The sequence below is a fragment of the Jaculus jaculus genome, chromosome 12 (assembly GCF_020740685.1).
Source record: "Jaculus jaculus isolate mJacJac1 chromosome 12, mJacJac1.mat.Y.cur, whole genome shotgun sequence".
In the NCBI taxonomy this organism is placed as follows: Eukaryota; Metazoa; Chordata; class Mammalia; order Rodentia; family Dipodidae; genus Jaculus; species Jaculus jaculus.
In genome coordinates this window covers 100180808-100195729 of record NC_059113.1, presented here as the reverse complement: position 1 = coordinate 100195729, position 14922 = coordinate 100180808, and the positions used below count along the sequence as shown (strand labels likewise).

Below are 14922 nucleotides of genomic sequence, written 5' to 3'. Positions count from 1 at the left end.
TGTGTTAACTGCTGAGCTGACTCTCCAGCCCTGCCCTTGAAGTCCTAGGCTCTGATTCCGTATTAGTGAATTAACGGTGCCACAGTTAGGGTTTTCAGACTGGGTCTAATTTCCCTTCTCCATACTGACAGCCTTCTTTTTCTTTTTTTAAAACCTTAAATTTTTTTTTTCATTTTTTACTTATTTTATTTGAGAGCGACAGACATAGAGAGAAAGACAGATAGAGGGAGAGAGAGAGAATGGGCGCGCCAGGGCTTCCAGCCCCAGCAAACGAACTCCAGATGCGTGCGCCCCCTTGTGCATCTGGCTAACGTGGGACCTGGGGAACCCAGCCTGGAACCGGGGTCTTTAGGCTTCACAGGCAAGCGCTTAACCGCTAAGCCATCTCTCCAGCCCTAAAACCTTTAAATTTTTATTTATTTGACAGAGAAAGAGGGAGATAGGGATAGAGAGGAGGGGTCTAGAGAATGGGCGTGCCAGGGCCTCCAGCTGCTGCAAATGAACTCCAGACAAGTGAGCCCCCTTGTGCATCTGTCTAATGTGGGTCCTGGGGAATCGAGCCTGGGTCCTTTGGCTTTGCAGGCAAAAGCCTTAAGCACTAAGCCATCCCTTCAGCCCCCCTTTTCAAGTATATTTTTATTTATTTGTGGAGGTAGGGAAAAGAGAAGGGGGGAGGGCAGAAAGAATGGGTGCATCAGGACAAAAAACTCCAGATGTAGGTCGGGCATGGTGGCGCACGCCTTTAATCCCAGCACTCAGGAGGCAGAGGTAGGAGGATCTCCACGAGTATGAGGCCACCCTGAGACTACACAGTGAATTCCAGCCTGAGCTAGAGTGAAACCCTACCTTGAAAAAACAAAAACCAAAAACAGTAACAAAAACAGAAAACCTCCAGATGTTTATGTCATTTTGTGCATCTGGCTTTACGAGGATACTGGGGAATAGAACCTGGGCCAATCCAGCCCAACTGGCTTTGCAAGCAAGTGCCTTTAACCACTGAACCGTCTCCCTGGCCCGATAGCCTCCTTTTCCAACATCAGGTTTAACAAGAGTAATGCTTAGTTGTTACTTAATATATATAAGCTCTTAGATCCCAACTTTACTTCAGTTTCCTGTATATCTAGGAGGACTGCTTGGCAATTTATCATCAAGAACCATTTATGCCAGGAAACCTGTTGAGCAGGAAACCTTCAAGTGGGAACACAGAAGAGAACTTAATGAACTAAGTCCTTAAAAAGGGAAAGTTGTTTGCATTGCCATTCTATTTTAATAGGTCTTGTTTTATTGTAAAAATGGTTAAGAACACTTGGCTCTGAGGTCAGAAGAGCCCACTCACAACTAATCAAAGAGCCGGTTATATTTTATATTAGTTCAAAGCTTTTTCCAAGGCTATGTGTTCTTATAAATTTTTTTAGAAACATCTTATAAAGGAATCACAATGTTTATTTATTTTAGAAAGTGAGAATGGGAGCACTACAGCCTCTAGCCACTGCAATCTCCAGATACACGCACTGCCTTGTGCATCTGGCTTACAAGAGTACTGGGGAGTCAAACCTGGGTCCTTAGGCTTTTTAGGCAAATGCCTTAACCACTAAGCCATCTCTCCAACCTTTAGCATGTTCTTTCTTTCTTTTTTAATTTTAATTTAATTTTATTTTTGTTTTCTTGAGGTAGGGTCTCACTCTAGCTCAGGCTGACCTGGAATTCACTCTGTTATCTCAGGGTGGCCTTGACCTCAACAGCAATCCTCCTACCTCTGCCTCCCAAGTGCTGGGATTAAAGGTGTGCTCCACCACACCCGGCTCTGTTTTTTCTTTTTGAAGATTTATTTTTATTTATGAAAGAGAGGTGGGGTGGAGGGAGAGAAAGGGCATATCAGGGCCTCTAGCCACTGCCAAAGAACTCCAGATGCATGCGCCACCACCATGTGCATCTGGCTTATGTGGGACATGGAGAATCAAACCTGGGTCCTCAGGTTTCGTAGACATGTGACTTAACTGCTAAGCCATCTCTCCAGCCCCTCCCCACCCCAGAAGGTTTTTAATGCCTAAATCTGGTTAGAACTGCATGGAGAGGGACATAAGGTAGCTTCAACTGTGTGAGAAAACTGATACAGTGAGGAAACAAGCGACTGACTGCAGCAGAAGATATTTAGGATTATTCTAGAACACAGGCATTCTGAATATTGTTTTGCCAATGTCCACCTCTAGGAGGAGAAATGAACACTCTCTTCCTCAAGAGCAAACCAGCAGTGCACACGAGTCCCAGAAGTGTGGCTTCCTCTGGGACTGGGTTCTCCTCTAGGAATGTACCCTCAGGGAATACTCAAGTGCCAGCGCAAAGCCAAATGCCTTCCTGCCGCGGCACACGCGAGCCTGAGCTTCCCACACAGAGCACAGGCGTCCCGACTTCTCACTGCACAGGTTAGGCGTGGCTGGACAGCAGGGAGCTGCCGTCTCCCACCTGGGAGCTTCAGCTTGGCTGCAGTGGGTATGAACGGCATGCCTGGCCAAGTAGACGCGCCACTGGCTCCTGTTATGTTACCTGCTTCTTCTGCGTGGCTATCTGCTACTCAGACTCCCTGGTGAAATATGGCAACAGTGGACATATTCTGCACTCAGAAAATTCAGATTAAAGGAAAGGAGTAACTCACTGAACATGACAGCTGTAAGAGAAGCACCATTTCTAAGTTCAGACAAAAAATTATGTTCTTGGCATTGCTATATGCAACTCACGAAGAGCAGAGAAATAAGATACTGCAGCACACAAACACTTTTACTAAGATACAAAATTCATGCCAGAGGCACAGTCTGGGAATGTACATGAACTATCACAAGTAGTTATTCTGCTGGAAGAATAAAATAAGGCTCTCTCAGAGTACAAATATACAGGAGGGAATAATTTCAAATAGGGTTACGATTTACAATCACATTACATTGTATTAAGCACTCAAAATAGGCATATTAATTAAAAAGCCAGCTAAAAAGCATTTAGACACATATGACAAATTTTACAGTCCACAAAATTTATGTATAACAGTAATTTTAAGTACGTCATTTCGACACAATAAAGATGAACCAGTGAAGAGATGGCTTTCAGATACTTATGTCCGTGGCACATCCAAAAGAGCTTTCTGTTTAGCAGATCATGTCTCTGTGGAGCCACGCGGCGGACAGGCCAACCACGTAACAAAACTCACAGCGCTGTGCAAGCGACACAGAGCTGGCCTTTCCGAGCCCCTTTCCTTCCGGTGACCACCACAGTGGAGTGAAAAAAATCCTTCCCTATTCCCACCGTCCAGAGGACTCAAGGAAACCAAGCAGCAAATGCACACGCTGGTTTCCCCAGAAACCTCCAGAGTGGTTTCCAGAGAAGAGCGAGCCCGGCATGTATGCAGAGCGCACCTTTCCGAGCCACGGCCACATCACACGTTACCTGACAGGCTTCTTCTTTTGTACACGGGTGGGACAAGACTTACTGTATCTGAGAAGGCACGTATCTGTGATTAAGGCTTAATCGGTATTGTTACATATGGAAGCCAATGAAAGCTGTCTAGGAATTCACTTCTATCAAAATGGAATTTACCCCAAAACTAGCTCTCTAACTATAAATGTCTACTCTAGAAACCATGAAGAACTTCCATTCCCAAGTCCACGTGCTAAAAAACAAAAAATGCTTGTAAGCAAGTTTTATTATAAATCAAAACAAATTGCTAACATAACTGTCAAATGACTTTGGGTGGCGCAAATTCACATGTCTGAACACCTTACGGAAATGACAGTGAGAGTCTTGAATCTGAAAAAATGATAAACAAAATGACAGTGGGACAGACTCATTTTTGAGAAGGTATCTGCCACAGCTCCGTGTGACAACCAAACATCCCTTAGAGCTGCCACCTGTGTGTGGACGCTGCGGGGACGCCATAGAATTAACTCTGCAAAATAGTGTCTTTCTCTTTAAGACAGTACATGAAAACGAATCTCTTAAAGACATTTACTATATTCATATATAAAATATCTGATGCTGACACCAATCATGTAAACTCTTGCTGGGAAAAAAAAAATCACAATTGGCCTCATTTCTGGGACCAAACCCTTGAATTGTTATCTTGTCAGTGCAAATCTCTATTAGATGTTTTCAGACTGCAGAAATAGCCATCAGCCCTCACAGTACAAAAAGAATTTTCATAAAGGAAAATTATTGTGTTTAGAATTATAGAAATTATGTTTACATTAAAATCACCCACTTTCCCATCAAATTGAACAGTTCAATTGTTAAGGTATGAAAAAGGGAAAAATTAAAGCTGTGTGTGCAAGAATCACAGGGGTGGCTGTCCCCTCCCTGCCTTCCCTGACTCCGCTGAATTCTTAGCAGGTCAACTGAGCAGTGCAAGGCCTTTGCGCTCTCCTAGGTGAGCCATTACTGTTCTTCAAGCCAGGACGGGGCGTCTCCTCCAGGCGTTTTCAACTTGATGTGGAACTGCTTGAGTGTCTGCTCAAGCTGCTTCTGGTTCCCAGCGAAGTAGGCAGCGATGGCATTGTGGAAAAGGACAAGTTGATTGTGTAACACCTTAACCTGCAATAAGACCAAGCATTAACTTAGGTTCAATGAAACACAAGGCCAATTATTACATCCTTCCATTCTACAGTGTGTCTTTCCTCATAAAACCATTTTAATAAAGGCAGAATTTTTCACACACTACAGTATATACTAATTCTTCAATGACTTGTAATTATACTAAAGGGAACAGGTCAGCTGGAGATTTTCTTTTTTTATGCTTTTTTCCAGTCTTGGGATAGAATCCATGGCCTTGCTCTGCAAGAGAGCTAATTCCCAGTCCTGTTAACTATTTCCAGACATTCTTAAGAATATTAACTAAAATATCATCAAAGTCCCCTTCAAACTAAACATACTTAAAACTAGGTGAGGTACCAAAAGGGAAAAGTCATCCATAACTATCATACGCTGCCATATACTAAAAATGGACATCATTAAGAACAAGATTTTTGTAACACTGTTAGGACAAATGCTTTCTGTATCAACATTTTGTTTATTAAAGAGAGACAGACAGAAGGGAAGGAAAGAGAGGGGAGGGGAGGAAAGGAGAGGAGAGCAAAGGAGGAGTGAGGCAAGGCCCTACCACTACGAATGAACTCCCGATGCATACACCACTTTGTGTATCTGGCTTTACATGGGTGCTGGTCAGGCTATGCAAACAAGCTAGGCTGAATACTTCTAAATACTGTATTTCTTTGTAAGGATTCAAATAAAGGCTGCAAGTATTGCCCAGAAAGTCAATTTCCTAAAGCTTCACAAAATTTTCAAGTTATTCTTAATTTCTTACTTCTAATGATACCAAGAATATTTTTTAATCAAATAATATTACTTTTATGAATCTTTCAAGAATTAAAAAAAATCCAAATTAAGCCATGTATGGTGGCACACACTTTTAATCTCAGCACTTGGGAGGCAGAGGTAGGAGGATCACCGTGAGTTTGAGGGTCACCCTGAGACTACAGGGTGAATTCCAGTTCAGCCTGAGCTATTGTGAGACCCTACTTCAAAAAACAACAAAAAAAACAGTAAAAAATCCAAATTACAAAGGAAAGGATTGACCAATTATATTAAAGTTTAAAATTTCTATTCATCAGAGATGGCTTAGTGGTTAAGACCATTGTCTGAGAAGCCTAAGGACCCAGGTTCAATTCACCAGTACCCATGTAAGCCAGATGCACAGGGTGGCGCATGCACCTGGAGTTCTTTGCTGGGCGTGGTGGCACACGTCTTTAATCCCAGCATTTGTGAGGCAGAAGTAGGAGGATTACCCTGAGATTACCTTGTGAATTCCAGATCAGCCTGAGCTAGAGTGAGACCCTACCTTGAAAAACAAACAAACAACAACAAAAGTAGCAAGAAAACAGGCTATCAATTGGGAAAAGGTAGGTGCACTGTATGTAACCAGCACAGAACAAGTATTTAGGAAATGTGTGAACTTCCATTAACTCCCAGTGAAAAGTGCAAATGGCATGGAAAACTTCCCTTCCCAGAGGAGGAGGCAGAATGAATGGCTGCCCAGATCTAAAGTACACAGTGCATCAGTAGGAAACAGAGATAAAAATGAAAACACAGACAGCATTTCCATTTTCTAAAAGCTTTAATTTTAAATTTTCATACTGAATTCCATAGGGACACTTAGAAGTGAGTAATATAAAGTTTAGACTACTGAAAATTTCAATTTCTATAACTGAAACAACAAAATAGGATGCCATTTTACACTCTGCATATTAGAAAAGTTTAAAGCAGTAAAATATATATATTTTATTCATGTTAAAATACGTACTTTTGAAAACAATTTGGTAGTAACTCAAAAAATTAAAGACAGACATACTTTACTATATGGAACATCAATTTATTGTCCATGAATCTGCTCTAGAATAACTTATATGTAGTGTCTGACATGTAACAGACTTTTGGAAGCATGTATTGAGTCAAGGAGTATAGGTAATATTTTAGGCACTGGATTTACTTCTCTGAGTGAAGTGAGGACTGACTACAGTTCACTGAACACTGAGTAATTTATGTCCTCAACTGAGTTAGGACGTAGACAGATCTCATTTCTCATAATGCGCAATTATGGTCATGGCAGCACTGTGTTTACTGCCCCAGATTATTCCCAATGTGTGTGTAAGAGAACGGACAAGCAGGTTACGGTCTCCCCCTGCCTGGGGAACTGTACAACCCAGAGCTGGAGCGCAGCGTGCGTACCTGACACCGCGGACCTCAGTACTGTCAAACCCAGGAAGCCAAGCACGCCTCGGAGAGCATCCACGGTGGGGTCCGTTTATGTAAAAACACAGCCCTCAGTAGTATGTCCATATAAGGAAAGCCAACAGGAAAGTAAACACATTCAGGATAGACATTCCAGAGGAAAGAGGCGGGCCAGGAAGAGGTGAGAGAATCTGCTTGACTCTGAAATGCCACCCCCAAGCCAACCCTGATACCCAAAGTCATGGCCTTATTTTGAAGGCTTTGGAGACTTAAGCAAGTGGGGCCTGTCTGTGGTGGGCCTCTGAAGGCCATACCTGCCCCAGGTCCCCTTCTCTCTGCCTCTAAAGTGTAAGCTCCTTCTGCCTCTACCGAGCCCTGCCCACTGCTATGCCTTCCCTGACACCTCTGCAACCACGAGCCAGACAAACCTTCCCTCCCTCCATTGCTTCTGTCAGATATTCTGGTCAAGGCAATGCAAACCTTATACAATGTTTTGTAAAGTAGTAACCTGGCTAACTGGAACATGACTACCATTTTTTTTTTTGTTGGTTTTCTTAAATTTATTTTTTGCCTGTATGTTACACACTCGTTGATAGGTACTCAACATTTGTTGAGGACCTCAATTGTTGCTATCACTCTAATGAACTACAGAGAGTCCCCACTCTTTACATTCAGAGAAAACCAATCTCCTAACAAAGAACTTACATTCATTCACTCATTCAACGAATATTACTGAGGACCAGTTACCTGCCAGACACTATCACAAGGGTTGGGAATGTGCGCCACCAACAGAGAAAGACAAATGTTTTCACCTTCAAGGAATTAATATTGTATTGAGGAAAGAAATAGAAACAAGACAGGTAAAGTTTATAGTATATGAGGAACAGATGTTAAGAGAAAAATAAAACAGCAATGTGAAGAAGGATGTTGTAGTTGACAAAGGAAGCTAGGAGGCCTCGCTGAAGTGACAGGTAAATAAAGACCCAAGAAGTGAGGGAAGCGCCTTTAAGCTATGTGGAGGAAGTGTCATCCCAACACAGAAAACCGCAATTATAAAGGCAGGGTGGCTGGTGTGTTTAAGAAGCAGCCAAAGGGCCCAAGGAGCCGACTCAGGGGCTGAAGGTACTTGCTTGCAAAGCCTGATGGCTGGGGTTTGATTTCCCGGAACCTAGGGAAAGCCAGATGCACAAGGTGGCACATGTGTCTGGCGTCTGATGCAGTAGAAAAGGTGTGAACATTCATTCTCTCTCTCTCTTAATCAAACAAGCAATTTATTTTAAACAGCAGCAAAATGCCTCTGTGACTGGAGCATAGTTGAATGGCAAGCTGTGGTGAAGTGGTGAGGAGGCTTGAAGGAAGAGGACTCTGGATGTCCTAATACAAAAGACCATGGGCCCTCCCCTTAGAATGAGGTGGAGACCACCACCTACGCCTGACTCGCACTAGTGAATACACAGAGGCAGAGGAGGGAGAGCGGGGAGATGCTACAGCAGTACCTGGTGAGCCAGGGGCTCAGAGACCTGAAACAGTGTGAGGTGACCACCGTGTGACGGAGGAGGCAATGAATGAGTTTGTTGGCAGATCAAGATGGGAGATGGTGGGAGAAAGAATGGTCAAAGACATTGCCAAGCCTTTTGTCCTAAGTGCTTAATGACCTAAGAAGTGAAGCTGCCATGTACTGAAATGGAAGGCCTGTGGCAAACGTGAAGAGGGGAAGGTGGGTAAGTTAAGCTTCACACGCCTTTCTTAGCAGGTTTGGGCTGGAGCTGTAATTTGGAAGCCATCAGATGATAAAGTCACATGACTAGATAAGCTCTTCAACAAAGTGTGTAAACAGAAAACAGAACAGCCACCCAAGGATTAACTCATGAGGGATGAACCTTGACCTTTACACCTCAAAACACAGACAAAGGCTGGGCCGGGCGTGGTGGCGCACATCTTTAATCCCAGCACTCCGAGGTACAGGTGGGAAGATTGCAGTGAGTTTGAGGCCAGCCTGAGACTAGAGTGAATTCCAGGTCAGCCTGAGCTAGAGTGAGACCCTACCTTGAAAAACAAAACAAAACAAAAAATTTAACCCTAAGTGGAACATGGGCCTAAAACTTAAGAGAAGAAAATTGGAGAAAGTTTTAATGATCTCACCTGTGGCAAAGAGCGAACTCAAAAGCACAAATTATAAGAGAAAAACATCAACAAAATGAACTTCATATACATATTTTTCTCTTTAATAAGGACTTAAGAGTACTTGCGATATGACATAGCAGACAGCCTGCCTAGCGTGTGTGAGGACCGGATTATGTTTATTCCCAACATCTTCACCTTCCAGGAATTAATATTGTATTGAGGGAAGAAACAGAAACGAGGCAGGTAAAGTACGTGAGTCATCAGGAAATGAAGAAGAGCGCTATATAGTAGGAGCTGTTTACAATAAGGCATTCAAGAGCTTGACTACAGAACATATGAAGAACTTGACTAAGATGATAAACGCCCCGACCCCATCAGCAGGCAGACACAGAGGGTTCATTAGCACAGAACAAATGCCCAGCATCTTCACTTGCCAGGGAGATCCAGGCTGGAACACAGGGTGGGCACTGCTTGTCTTCGGTAAAGGCTGGCCGTCGCTCTTGGCAAAGTACGCAGAGCAACTGAAAGTCGCCGTCTCAGCGTGTGGATGGAGGGTGGGAAGACTGTCAGCTTCCTCACAAGCTACACACAGACCTCCCACATAAACCAGCTAAGCCATGTATAGGTAATTAACCTCCCAAGGGGACTAAGGCCTAGGTGCACTGGGAGACACACGTGTGACTATTCTTGGTAACTTTACTTGTCAGAGCTTAAAACTGGAAACAACTCAAACAGCAACAACATTGAGTAAATAAATTGGGGGGGGCTGGAGAGATGGTTCAGCAGTTAATGGCACTTGCTTGCAAAGTCTAATAGCCTGGGTTCTAGATGCACAAAATGGCACTTGCATCTGGAGTTCATTTGCAGTGGCAGGTGGCCCTAGCACACCCATACTTATTTACTCTATCTGTCTCTCTGTTTCAAATAAGTATAAATAAATTCAGGTAGTGCCGTACAATGAAATAATACCAACCAAGATGACTGACACATGTAACACGGACGAGTAATGAGAACACAGTGTTCTATGAAAGAAAACGGAAAAAAGTACAAGTCATTTGATTTTACATCTATGAAAGTTAGACAATGCAAGGTTTTCATAGTCACAACTTACTCAGGTCCACCTTGCTTTGTTAATTTGGCCTATGTTTTTATTTTCCTATTTCAGGTGATCCTTAAATTCCATAGCAAACAAGGGACTCGTGTATCTTGAGTGTGGGAGACTAATTTCCACAAGGAGGTTGTGACCAGTCTTCACTGCTCTCTGGGACACAGATTTCTTTTTGACTTGAATCTTAATTCACAACGGCCCTGATTACAGAAGAGATCAAAGGTAGAGCACGGAACCTGTTCCTCGTACTGGACCTGTGCCGGGCGGGCACAGTAGTTCACAAATTTGGAGGGTCAGGGAGAGGGAATAGCACTAAGAACTTTCAGGTAAGCCTGAATGAAAATGTCCACACAAGTCAGCGCCCTCTCCCACCCCTGGAGCTGGGGGACATTGAACCCAATGCCTCTTCAAGTGGAGGAAGACCTGGGAGCTCACAGGGAACATCTGTTGTTGTTACAATAACTTCCCACCCTGAAGTGACACTTAATCCACGGGGCACCAAGGAAAAGGTGCCTCTTTAGGACTGAGTTTTAGTTTTCACAACAAAATGATACAATGCCTGTGGCCATGAGCACATTCTCCCAGGAACTGTGAGAAGGTTGATCTATAAAACAGGAGTCTTTTGAACAGACAGAACATACAGTGCTTGCCACACTAACAAAAAGAAAAAAGATAAAAAAGAAAAATAAACTTCTCTAAATGTAAATAAAGTATAAAATGTTATCCTTACCATGTACCAGAAATTACTTTTTATAATAATCTGTTGTTACTTTATTTTATGCCAGAACGGATAATTCATTTTTCTACTAATAGTGATTATTGTATAACTTAGATACATGTTTGGTTTTGGTAATAATGGCTTCAGAATCAGATATAAGTATTAATAAGAACATTGATTCTTTCATGCATTCAAAACAGTCAAAAGAAAAGAGAAATTGACAAGCATACTTTATAAATATAATGAATTAATAACAAAATAACTTCCTTTTCTTTTTTTCAAGATAGGGTCTCACTCTAACCGAGGCTGACCTGGAATTTACTCTGTAGTCTCAGGCTGGCCTTGAACTCACGGTGATCCTCCTACCTCTGCCTCCCGAGTGCTGCGCCACATCCGGCTACAAAGAACTTTCAGGAAACAGTGGGCAACCAGATCTGACACAAGCAAACCTACTGTGGTGCCATCAGCTAAGTGACATGCCCATAGCTTAAGACAGGCAAAGACGAACTAAGCTTTAAACAGAGACCGTGTGAGAGAAATTTAAGAGCAGGCCTGAGAGGGGGCTACCAGTGGACAGCACGGAGAGCATTCTGAGGAGACGGGCTCCATGTACTGAGCTACCAACTGAAAGACCTAAAGACAGGCCTTACCTGGGACATGGTAAAGCCAGAAAATAGAGCCTTTTCCAAATCTAATTTAGAATTTGGGACTTTTTTTTTTTTTTGGTGGTACTGGAGACTAGTCACAGGACCTCACATGTTCCCAGCCTTACACACACCTTCTTTATATGAGTTAAGTTAAAAATGTGTATTATCTACATGAAGAAGTTATTAGTCTTACTACAGTCACAATGTTAAGTAAGTCCTTACAAGGTCTTAATGGCATTCCCAAAATGTACATGACAGGAATGTATCCTAAGAAGACCGAACACTGAACGGCAGCCTGGCGCTATGAAAGAAAATGGAACAAATTATTATTCTGGTATGAGATACCCAACTACTAGCATGCGTAGTAACCTGTCTGTTCAGCACCCCATGACTTCAAAGTGACTTCTACGAGGCCTTCCTGCCCAGCCTTCACCACTGCCCAGGAACAAACAACAGAAGCGCTGGCAGGAAAGCAGACCTGACTTGGCCCCTCGCTGGGTTTGTGACCTGCCTTCATAACTGCAGTGGGAACCCTGTCGTGTCCGAGCACTGGCTGAGACAACGAAACACTATCGAAGTGATGGGTGTGGGCACTGGGAAGGGAGGGAGAGAAGGAAAGACAAACAGGAACTGCAAGAGGGGTGGAAGGACAGATTCTGCTTGTGACTCACTGGGATTAGTTTCAACATATCACTGATGAGCAGAAGGTTAAAAAAAAAAAAAAGTCCCCAGGGACAGAGCACAGCGAATCTCTGGGCTGGAAAGAAGGTAATCTGTGAATACACGTCCAGTGCCAGCAGGCCAAGAAGACCACAGTAATGGCATCTTGTTTTTTAGTCTGCAATGGCATAGTAATTTTTTTTAAGTATTTGATTTATTTGTGTGTGGGAGAGAATGGGTACACCAGGGCCTCTAGCCACTGCAAACTAACTCCAGCTGCATGTGCCACCTTGTGTATCTGACTTAAGTGGGTATTGGGTAACTGAACCTGGGTCCTTTGGCTTTGGCAGCAGGTACCTTAACTGCTAAGCCTTCTGTCCAGCTGTGAAAATTTGAATATAGTTTCCCAAGGTTACTTCCCATGGTCCCCCACAGCTGTTTTAAGAACCCACCTGGACCAGCACTATAGCCGTACTTAGCTGAACTAGGGTTCTGGAGTCAGAGGGCTGTGTGTGAATGCCAGTCTAGCTGTGAGACTTTGGGAAGCCTCACCCTATGTGGCTTGGTATCGGATCACTGATTTCAGGTTACATACATAGAAATATACAAAATCCTTGGAACGGTGTCTTCCATTTCCACATTCCTCAGAGACACGTGTCCCACTACCTCAATGCAGGGGGCTCTACAGATTCACCCACAGAGTGTTACATATTATGGGAAACTAACATCTAAGAAAAAGTATGAACTTACAAAATTCTGATCCTATTCACTTAGCAACTGTACATAGAAAATGGAAATGCTTTAGCAAAATTTATGAACTCACTACTTCAAAAAAATCTCCAGTACCACCATGTTCAAGAAAAAAAACCAAAAACCAAAAGCCAAAGATGAGAACTAAAGGGTGACATGTTTACAAAACACCCAGCCCAGGGCTCGTGCAGCCCCCCTCGCTCCCACTGCACACACCACCGGCTCCTGAGGCAGTGAGACCCCCGCCCGTGCGGCAGCTTCTCCAGAGTCTCACTCCATATTCCTTTGGCAAATTCTGTTTTCTTCCTGTTTCATGACTCACTTAGACTTGTTTTTTCCTGTTTGGTTTTTCGAGGTAGGGTCTCGCTGTAGCCCAGGCTGACCTGGAATTCACTATGGAGTCTCAGGGTGGCCTTGAACTCACAGCAATCCTCCTACCTCTGCCTCCCGAGTGCTGGGAGTAAAGGAGTGTGCCACCATGCCCGGCTTTTCACTCTGAAATTTTTTTTTTCATTTATGTAGCAGATGTTTTCAATTAAGGCAGGAAACAATTTACCTGTTTACATAAACAATGGCAAAGGCAGGCTTGTAAAACACATTTTAAAAATATTTTCCTCCCTCTGCCCCAAAAGAATTGAAAGTGCTAGGTCTCCCCTGCATGGCGCTGGCCTGGCCTGGCCCCCGAGAGCAGCAGCCCCTTGGTGGGAGCGTGGCCGCTTTGGCCTGCTGGGAGAAAGCATCTGCTTTCTGGCTGCTTCCAGGTTCACTCCAAAATTTTAACGAGACTCTACCTTTAGGAAAAGCAGAGAGACTGTACCTGTCGGGGTCTAGCCAAGAACAGTCATGGCGCAGCCCAGATGCCTGCTGCGCCACCGTCCGGTCCTCGAAGAGCATGCGCACTGCACCGGCCCACAGCACACCCGCGCCACAGCCCCGGCCACCCAGCCCGGGGTATTCGACGTGAGGAGTACACGTCAGCTGTTTGCAGGACGGATATTCACAGCGATTTTATATTTACATCCTACCTCATTTTTATTCATGTTTGTCTAGGGGTGGGGAATAGATCATTCAATAAAAACAGTAAAAACAAAAAAGAAAGTTGTTACAACATACAACTTTTAACTACAATAATGATGTTCCATAATTACTTCCATGCACACAAGTCTAACATTACAGGTTTTTTAAAATAAAGACAAGACATGTAGGAACATTTTATAATAAAGTAATTTCTTATTTTCTTTGCAGATAGATCAAGCACTTCCAAAATGTGGACTCCCATATACAGTGAAGATTTACATTTACTTAAATAAACACAAACCATATGGACTGGCTCAGGATAAGCTGATTCAGCTAGGTGGACTATAAACCATAAATAAATTTTGCAAATAAATCAAAAAATATTTTATTTATTTATTTACTTTAGAGCATACATGCAAGTGAGAGAGAGAAGGGGGGGGAGAGGGAGAGAGAGGGAGGGAGGTATGGAAGGAGACAGAATGGGTGCGCCAGGGCTTCTAGTCACTGCAAATGATCTCCAGATGTATGCATCACCTTGGTGCATCTGGCTTAAGTGGGTACTAGGGAATCGAACCTGGGTCCTTAGGCTTCATAGGCAAGTGCCATAACAGCTGAACCCTATCTCTAGCCCACAAACAAAATTTTAAACTATGTTAACTTTTATAATACAGGAAATATACTGATTTGCTAAAATAAACAGGATGTGATATACTCCCTGTTGCTATAAAGAATGAACACTGGGCACCAACAGTGAGGCATGAGTCTTAGAACAGCGCACTGTAAGGGACGCTGGCAGCCAGAGTGCCCACGGCGGAGCCCTGGGGGTGGTTCACGGTTGCCACACACTTGTGCTACACGGAGGTTGGTAACACATGTACACCAAACCCCACCTGCATCTCAGTTGCTGCTAGCGTCATGTGTTTTGAGAAATGTGTACAGTATAAAATACTAATTGATCCTAATGAAAATACTAATGAGCAAAAAAGTTTCAGGAAAAAAATAGGTATTTCCATGCAATTATGTACAGTCTCACTGAGTAAATTTCAAGGCAAGATTTCTGCTTCCTGTAAAGCAGATGATTATTCTATGAGAAAGTTCTAGTCTCAGTGCATTTCTTTTGTCTCCCCCTG

At 43.3% G+C, this 14922-nt stretch overlaps 1 protein-coding gene across 9 annotated transcripts in view; it reads right to left on the bottom strand.

Annotated features, from left to right (window-relative positions):
- Positions 1-2749: 2749 nt before the first annotated feature.
- Arfip1 (ADP ribosylation factor interacting protein 1) overlaps positions 2750-14922 on the bottom strand; it is a 110027-nt gene continuing 97854 nt past the window's right edge. For 8 of the 9 annotated variants that reach the window (XM_045130932.1, XM_045130936.1, XM_004655867.2 and 5 more), the window contains one exon: positions 2750-4575. In XM_045130932.1, the coding sequence (XP_044986867.1) occupies positions 4420-4575 (156 nt within the window). In that variant the 3' untranslated portion in view covers positions 2750-4419. The remainder of the gene's footprint in view (positions 4576-14922) is intronic. The other variant, XM_045130935.1, reaches the window with a different exon arrangement.